This window comes from Triticum dicoccoides, chromosome 2B, assembly GCF_002162155.2.
Source record: "Triticum dicoccoides isolate Atlit2015 ecotype Zavitan chromosome 2B, WEW_v2.0, whole genome shotgun sequence".
NCBI classification, from domain to species: Eukaryota; Viridiplantae; Streptophyta; class Magnoliopsida; order Poales; family Poaceae; genus Triticum; species Triticum dicoccoides.
The window spans coordinates 797,084,969-797,092,708 of NC_041383.1; the positions used below are offsets into that span (position 1 = coordinate 797,084,969).

At 50.3% G+C, this 7,740-nt stretch overlaps 2 protein-coding genes across 2 annotated transcripts in view; both read right to left on the reverse strand.

Annotated features, from left to right (window-relative positions):
* The window catches only part of LOC119361470 (auxin-responsive protein IAA14-like), a 5,784-nt gene extending 5,159 nt beyond the window's left edge, over window positions 1–625 (reverse strand). Inside the window, exon 1 of the mRNA XM_037626660.1 lies at window positions 342–625. Within this exon, the coding sequence (XP_037482557.1) occupies window positions 342–625 (284 nt within the window). The remainder of the gene's footprint in view (window positions 1–341) is intronic.
* A 3,411-nt stretch (window positions 626–4,036) lies between these two features.
* LOC119368849 lies at window positions 4,037–4,874 on the reverse strand. The gene is made up of 2 exons (XM_037633986.1): window positions 4,708–4,874; window positions 4,037–4,518 (listed from the first exon to the last, which is right to left on the reverse strand). Exons 1-2 carry the CDS (start codon window positions 4,872–4,874, stop codon window positions 4,122–4,124), a joined length of 564 nt encoding a protein of 187 aa, XP_037489883.1. The 3' UTR covers window positions 4,037–4,121.
* Window positions 4,875–7,740: the final 2,866 nt, after the last annotated feature.

Below are 7,740 nucleotides of genomic sequence, written 5' to 3' on the forward strand. Positions count from 1 at the left end.
CGTAGGGACGCGGCGGCAGCGGCGGCGGCGGGTGGCGGCGGCGGCGGCGGCGATGCGATCGCGGCGGCGGCGGCGGCACGGGTTAGGGTTAGGATCGTAGGTCTGATACCATGTTGGAAACGATTGTTTTGGCAATGCTTCACGATGTATTGATCGGTGCAAAGCGCACGTATATATGAAGTACAAAGTGAAGCCACAACCTTAACTATACAAAGACTAGGAGGTGGGCCAGGCTATACAATATACATGCACAAACCATATATTCAACACACGTGAAAGATGTTTACTGGCATGTACAGTATGTAACTGAGATGCAGAGACGATGATGGGGGCTTGCTTACTCCCACGGGAGGTCGCCGGCGAGCATGGAGTGGCCGGCCTCGTCCTCGTAGGCCACCAGCATGCCCCACTGCTGGCTAGCCCAGTTGAATGTGCGGACGAAGCAGAAGAGCGCAGCCATGAGCTCCCTGTACCCTCGGTACGCCCTCAGGTTCACCTTCCGCAGGTAGGGAGCCCCTTGGATGCTCACCTTGACCCACTTCTCCGCCGCCGCCGCCGCCGCCGACCCTCCGCCGCTTCCCGGCCTGCCGAGGCGCAGCTCGGTGTCGACGTGCCGGTTCTCCATCACTTGGCGCTCGCTCGCTCGCTTGGTTTGGAATTGGAAGCAGCAAGAGAAGGAGGGAGAGAGAGGAGTGAATTGGCCTGTGAATTTATAAGGCAGTCAACCCTAGTGATGAGCATGTGTGTCGCTGTCATGTGTGTTCGTGTGGCGTGGCGTGGTGTGTGTCGCGGTGTGAGCGTGGTGAGAAGCTGGCATAAGGTAGAGTTGGTTAGTTGATGATCAACATGCATCTCCAGTTGTACCAACTCGTGCCAATTAGCTTAAAAGACGTGGTGAAGAAATCGGTCACAACTAGCGACAAACGGAAACGGCGCAGTAGTGAGAAAATATATCTTCTTTTTTTGTACCTGTGACCGTAGAACAATCGTTTTAAGGTATTTTTATTAACAAGGATCAAAAAAGATATATCATTACCACGAGAATACAAAGAATATCTGCCTAATTTAGGAAAGACAGTCCTAGATAGAACTTGGTACTTATACTAAAATGGCCGTATGCATCCCTAGATGGTGCAGAGGCCGGGGAAGTAAAATTCTCCCCAATTTTTAAGATAGAACTTGGATAATTTGGATGTTGAGAACAACCTCTCAATCATTTTTTTAAAGACAAAGCTAAGTGCAATTATACCAACAGCTAGAAATTGGTCTGAAGAAAGAACTTCACATAGCAATGCAGCTCCCTCCGATTTCTTTAACGAAAGCCAAGCGAAAACGGACATAGTTGTTCAGCACTGCTAGCTAGTCAGGTTTTACCTAAAAAAAGCCCAAATGTCTGAATTTGCATTGCACAGTGCGTCTGAATTTGCATTGCATTCACAGCAATAGCTACATGCAAATGAAATTGGTTTGAAAAAAAAACATCACCACTTCACGAGAGTCATTCAGACAAAAAGTATTTTTCTACAACAATACACATAGAACGATGATGCTTACATGATCATCGATTATGGAAGGCTGACACCAAAACTTCCCTCAATCAAAACAGAAAAACATTCCTAACAACCAAAATTCTCATTCTTACAATCAGCCTACAAAATTCAGAACAACACTATGCAATGCTGAAAATAGAACCTGTATTTTCTGCGCTCGATTTAAGCCAGAGTAAATTGGCTATTCGGTGGTCGGTGCTGGCCATTGTGAGGGCATTCCTCATAGCTTTCCAAAGCAACATCTTTTGAGAAGTGAAAAAGGCAGAGATTATTATGTTTCCGGCAAATACTTCCATGCGATCACTCGGAATAGATTCTAGTTAAGCGTGACTACTCCTTCCTTTAAAAGCAAAGAATATTACCACATACCTGCAACAGAATTACGGCTGTATGCATGAGTAAAAAAAAAGGCATTGCATTTATGTTTCATCAGCAGAAATGGCAAAACATGGTTGGAGGGATTCCCCAAAATAGACATTGACTATTACATGACTTTTTCCATGAGATAATCAAGCAAACTATAACCAATGCTATGCCAATCTACAATAAATTTAGCACTTATTAGCCGGCTAACTAATTTTATAGCAACCAATGCTATGGCAATCTACACCTTCATCTCAAATTTATAGAATGTTTTATGTTCTTCACTTATAACTTTTGAGTTGAGTCGATTGCTCTATGTTCTCCACTTATATTTGTTTGAGCACGGCGAGAAATATTTTAGAGCAACTCCAACCGGGTGACCCATTTTGCCCGTTTGGGTCATCCAGACAAAAAACTTGGCCCAACGGAGCGACCCAAACGGACACAGCGTCCATCTGTTTTCGTTTTGTGTTCGCTCGGACCCATATCCAGCCAAAATTTGAGGCACATTTGGGTCAGAGGTGGACACAAAGCGGACGTTCTCTGTGCCCTCTTCGCCCGCCTCTGTCCGGCTGCATGTGCCGCTTGGCCCAGTTGCCATCCACCCACCCGTTCCATCCCATCACTCTCCTCCTTTTCCTCTCTCTTCTCCCACCCACCCGCCCACCCCGCTCGAGAGTTGGAGCAGTGTCGGCCTGCCATCCCCGCCAGCGCATCCTGCAGTCCAACTCCATGCGCGCTCGCCGCGCCGGCCCTCCATGCGCGCTCGCCCGGCCTGCCGTCCCTGCCAGTGCATCTCCGCGTTGGAGCTCGTCGCGCCTGGCCTGCCCCCCGTGCCTTGCCTCCCCTGCGCTCGCCTGGCCGTGCTCCTGGCCGCGCCCGCTCTCGAGCTTCTGGGCACGCTCTAGACCGCGCCCGGCCACGCCTGCTCTCGAGTGCCCGGCCGTGCTCCTGGGTGCTCCTGGCTGCGCCCGCTCTCGAGCTTCCGGCCGCGCTCCGGGCTGCGCCCGACCATGTCCGGCCACTCTAACCTCATTGCTTCCTGCTCTAGCTGCATGGACGCTTGCTTTGCCGACGGAATCAGCCGCAGAGGCAGGAAATGGGTCCGCCGTATGTTTTTGTGTTGGGTATATCCATCGTCCTCGCATGTCCACTAGGCGGACGAGCAGACCCAAACGGACAAAAACGGATAACATCCGTGTCCGTTTAGGTCCCTGCGTTGGAGTTGCTCTTATAGAAATCATTTGCACTCTCTTGCTTCTCTTTTTTTTTAGGGAGAGTTAAATAGTAAGTGGCAATTTGCACGAGTTATATGTTTGGTCCAAGGATTTGGCTACCGAGGGGCACTTTTTTCTCGTGGGTCACCGAAAAACTCGGTTACCACGGTTACGGCGAAATTCCAAGCAAATTTCGGACGCTTTTTTTTTTTGAATCCGAACAAAATTTTGGAATTTTTTGCTTGAGAAGTTGATTTCTCGTGGGGTACTTGGAAACGCGGTATCCGCCTGGTAACCGATTTTCTCGCGCGGTACCCAAAACGCTGGTTTGGTCCAAGAGTAATAGATATGTAGTAGTATATATATAATAAAAACTTGCATGTAGACCACGGAATATGTTCGTACGACCGGACAGCACACAAGAACTATTCTCCATGTACTGAGGCTGAGAGTTTTGACACATGGAGTGGATGTTCGTGATGTATTTCCACCATTGATATGCTGCATTTCTTCTTGTTCAGTTTGCCAAACACCCAACATCGGACGTCTCACTCTGCTAGAATAATCTCTTAGTTAGCTTATTGTTTTCTTTAACAAAAAGGTTGTTATAATTGAATCTTCTTCCTTTCCTATGACCCGAGAGACTGAAGGCTGCTCATCTTTCTGACAGTTGAGCAAACAAGTTAACATGCGCATGCAATTCTTATTCAAGTTTCATCCAAATTTATCACCACAAAGGACACATAACAAAACACAGATGGCACTAACATCACGAATATCAGTCCTAAACACACACGAACAAACACGGGGCCACATCAAAACACTACACCAACGACGACGACACGAAGACGAGATATATCGAGAGGCTACGTACGCTACACCACACATGCAGACATGCGGCTAGCTGCGGCGTGCCCCTTCCCTTATTCCCTTCACCAAAACAAGCTAAAGATGGATGATCAAGACCGTCGCCGGCGGCGGCGGGGGGCGCCTAGCAGGTGGCGATGCAGGACTTGGAGCACTTGGCGGCGCACTTGGCGTGGGCGGACATGGTGCAGCCCTTGCCGCAGAGCAGGCGCTTCTTGTGGCACTCCTCCTTGGTCAGGCAGCTCTTGGCCGACTTCTCCCCCTCCTTGCTGGTGCTGCTGCTCCCCTCCTTGCCGGCGTGCTCGCCGCTCTCCTCCTTCGCGTGCTCGCCGCTCCCCGACGACGCCGACGGCACCGTGCCCGGGTCGCCGCCCTGCTGGATCGCCACGCCGCCGCCGGGCTTCATCCCCTCCAACGGCATCGTCGCCGCCTCCTCGCTGTCCTTCTTCTCCTCCGTCCGGACGTACGCCAGCCGCGCGGCGGGCTCCTCCCCCAGCAGGCCCTTGGCCGCCGTGAGGTGGCCCGCCCGCACGCCGCCCTGCGGCTGCTCCTCCGATGGCGTGATCGCCGCTCTCGCCGTGAGGCGCTTGCCGTCCTGCGGCTGCTCCTCCGATGGCGTGATCGCCGCTCTCGCCGTGAGGCGCTTGCCGTCCTGCGGCTGCTCCTCCGATGGCCTGATCGCCGCTCCCGCCGCGACGTGGTCCGCCAGCTTGCCGTCCTGCGGCTGCTCCTCCGACGGCTTGATCGCCGCTCCCGCCGTGAGCTGGTCCGTCCACTTGCCGCCCTGCGGCTCCTCCTCCAGTGGCTTGATCGCCGCGGCCGCCCTGGCGGCGAGCACCAGGAGCAGCAGCACCGCGAGGCACCCGGAGCGAGACATGGCTGGCTGGAAGCACGGACGCTTCGGTGTCTCGCTGGCTTCGGTCGCTGGAACTGTTGGTGCGTGCGTGTGCTACCACTACTCGCAGCTTGCACCTTGGGCTGTGTGAGCTGCGAGACGGCGTCGTATTTATAGCCATGGATGAGGTGGGTGTGGCCGGGGTGGAGCGCGCGGGCGGCGACCATGGCGTGGTGCAACTACCTCCTTCCCGGCGCGCCGGTGCCCAGCGCGAGGCGCGTGCGTGCGTCGTCGTGAGTGGATGCATGGGCACGCTCAGTCATGCACCAACGATGAATCAAGGGCATGAGTCCGTCATGCATGCATGTCTCTTGTTGACGTCTTGACGATGGTAGAGGCCTAGAGGAAGGAGACCACGCTCCAAGGGCATCTCCAACGAGGGGGAGGTCCTATGTGACGCATCAAGCGTCAAAATGCGTCTTTCGCCCCAGCTACGGGCCTTTTCGTGTTTTTTTTTTTTGGTTTTCCCGGTTCTTAATTTGGTTTCCAGAAGAAAAAGAGTGACTTTTTTGTTTCTAAATAAAGAAGTGGACATCTTCAGAAAACTACAGGGATTTTTTTGGAAAAAGTGAACATTTTTTAAAACTCTTGTGAATTCTATTTAATCTCTTTTTTCCAAAGTTTAGAAATTTATGTAAGAAAATTTACGATTATTAAATGCGATTTTTTTTCAAATTTCCAAAAGCAAATCAATAATTTTGCCAGTAGGTTCAACATTTGTACCCCATGACTATGTTTCCAGAACTGATTGGGACATTCCCCCTTTTCTTTAGAGATGAAGGGATCATTTGTACTCTCTCTGCCATGCCTGTGTGCATGATTACTCAGTATACTCATGTTCATTTTTGTTTTGTTTCTAAACATGTATATCATTTATGTGTGTGAACTGGTGGTGTCCTTTAAAAATATTTATTGTTGTGCATCGATTTCTTCATGGTTATGCCTTCTATTTAAATTTTTTTAATAATACCAATGTATAATTTATATTCACATGACTTGTTAATCACAATAAGATAATATGTCTATACCACTTGTCAGTCATTGTTGGCAAGGATTCGAAAAGGATTTGGTCAAGAAAAATAGAAAATCATGATATACTTCTTTGAAATTTTCCTCGAAGATTGCCGGTTTACTCATGATTGATGACAAATATGTTCACTCATTTTTAGTCCAAGTGACAATTTTTGTATCACAACATTGTTAAACGTCTATATCGCCTCTCTTGTGTTAGCACTTAGCACACTATATTTTGGTTCATTATTTCTAGAACGAATGATGATATTTTTTCACATGATAATGCGTGCGTTGCACGTGCACACTTACTAGTAAAAACAAGTTTTGCAAATAAACTCTAAAAGCATCTATAGCCGCAGGTTGCAAATTTGGGCCCTCAAACGTTTGCGGACACGCCCGAGCGCGCACGCGGACAGTGATCGGGCGAGACGCAAAATTTACGCTTTGAAACCACAAACCCTATTTCCAAAACATCTATTACATACTGGGTCATGCATGATGATCATCCCATCCTTCTAGGGCAGGCTGGGTTGTCAAAATACACCAAAAATTGCACATAGTTACAATTTCATACCCGTATTAGTCCCATCAGCCCGCATGACAAGCTAGTCGACTGGCTTAAATAGTCGGGTCGTCCAGAAGCGTCACCCTCTGTTAAGAAAATAGTTTGTCACTATGTGTCGATATGTCGATAAAGGAAACATTCATGTTAGTACTATTTTTTTATGAATCACGACGTGTTTGTAAAAATCGATGAACGAAATAAAAACTATTGCGATTGTAGTAGGGGTATCAGCGTACGTGAGCAAAGACAAACTTGACACTCGATGAACAATCATCAGTTAATGAAATGCAGTCTGGTGTCAAGTTATCTCGTTCACACGGCGAGAATTGATAGACCTACACAACAACAGAGAAGTATGCCGCCATCCGCCGACGAGGCTGTTTTAAGCCGGTCGGTGTCTGCCTACCGCGGCGATGTGGGACTAAAACTTGGATGCACCGATGAGAGAGGAAGGAGCTTCTGTCGTTGCAGGTGGGACCGCTACGACCTGCATGCAGCGGGGTTGGCCGACGCGCCCATGCGTCTGATGTCCATCCCGTATTTGGGCTGGATACGAGAGATGTCGGTCAGCCCGAATGTTTGAGATCCGTTTAAGACGCCCGTCTGGATCGAAATTTTATGAACGGGATATCTCGTACCGGTTTCCCTTTTAAAAAAGTGTTGGATCTCTCGTATGGCGGGCGCTGCCACACTGGTATATTGTTCCATGGTTTTGTGAAGGACAAGGACCGTTGCAAAACTCCTCTGCCCGTGACACGGATGGAGATGGTCAAAGACATAACCCTCTTCTCTTCAGAAAATCTTTAGAAAATTGGGAGACAAAATTGAATCGAATCGCAAAGTTCCTTCCGCCCGACTAAAATTAAAATCGTTCCCTGCGCTTTCCGCGGTGACATGCGCACGGGTCGGTTGACCCGACCCGACCCGACCCAAGGATGTGCGGTACACTCTCCGTCGGACGCCAGAGCGGCCGGTGCAGGGGTCCAGAACGAGGGGCGGGCGGGCGCGTGGATGGACTGACCCTCAAAAAAAAGAAAGCGAAAGTGGTACCGAGGCTCGGGTCGGGCGGGTCCCCGGTTTTTGACGTGCGTCGCGCCGCGCGCTGGTTTGGCCGCCCACCGGCACGGCATATGCCGTCGCGCGGGGACGAATGATCCTCAGGATCTCCACCGGACCCCACCGCGCACTATCCTGGCAACCAGACCGCAAGTGCATCGGCGGCCCGGCCAGGCAGCGCACATGCTTCCCATCAGCGCCCGTGCCCTTTTT

Bases quoted from the DNA above. Each gene is read 5' to 3' on its own strand.
- LOC119368849 (XM_037633986.1), bottom strand. From the start codon at position 4,874: ATGTCTCGCTCCGGGTGCCTCGCGGTGCTGCTGCTCCTGGTGCTCGCC. The intron at 4,519-4,707 runs GCTGGCGGACCA...CGTGCGGGCGGG, and splicing joins GAGCAGCCGCAGGACGGCAA to CCACCTCACGGCGGCCAAGG.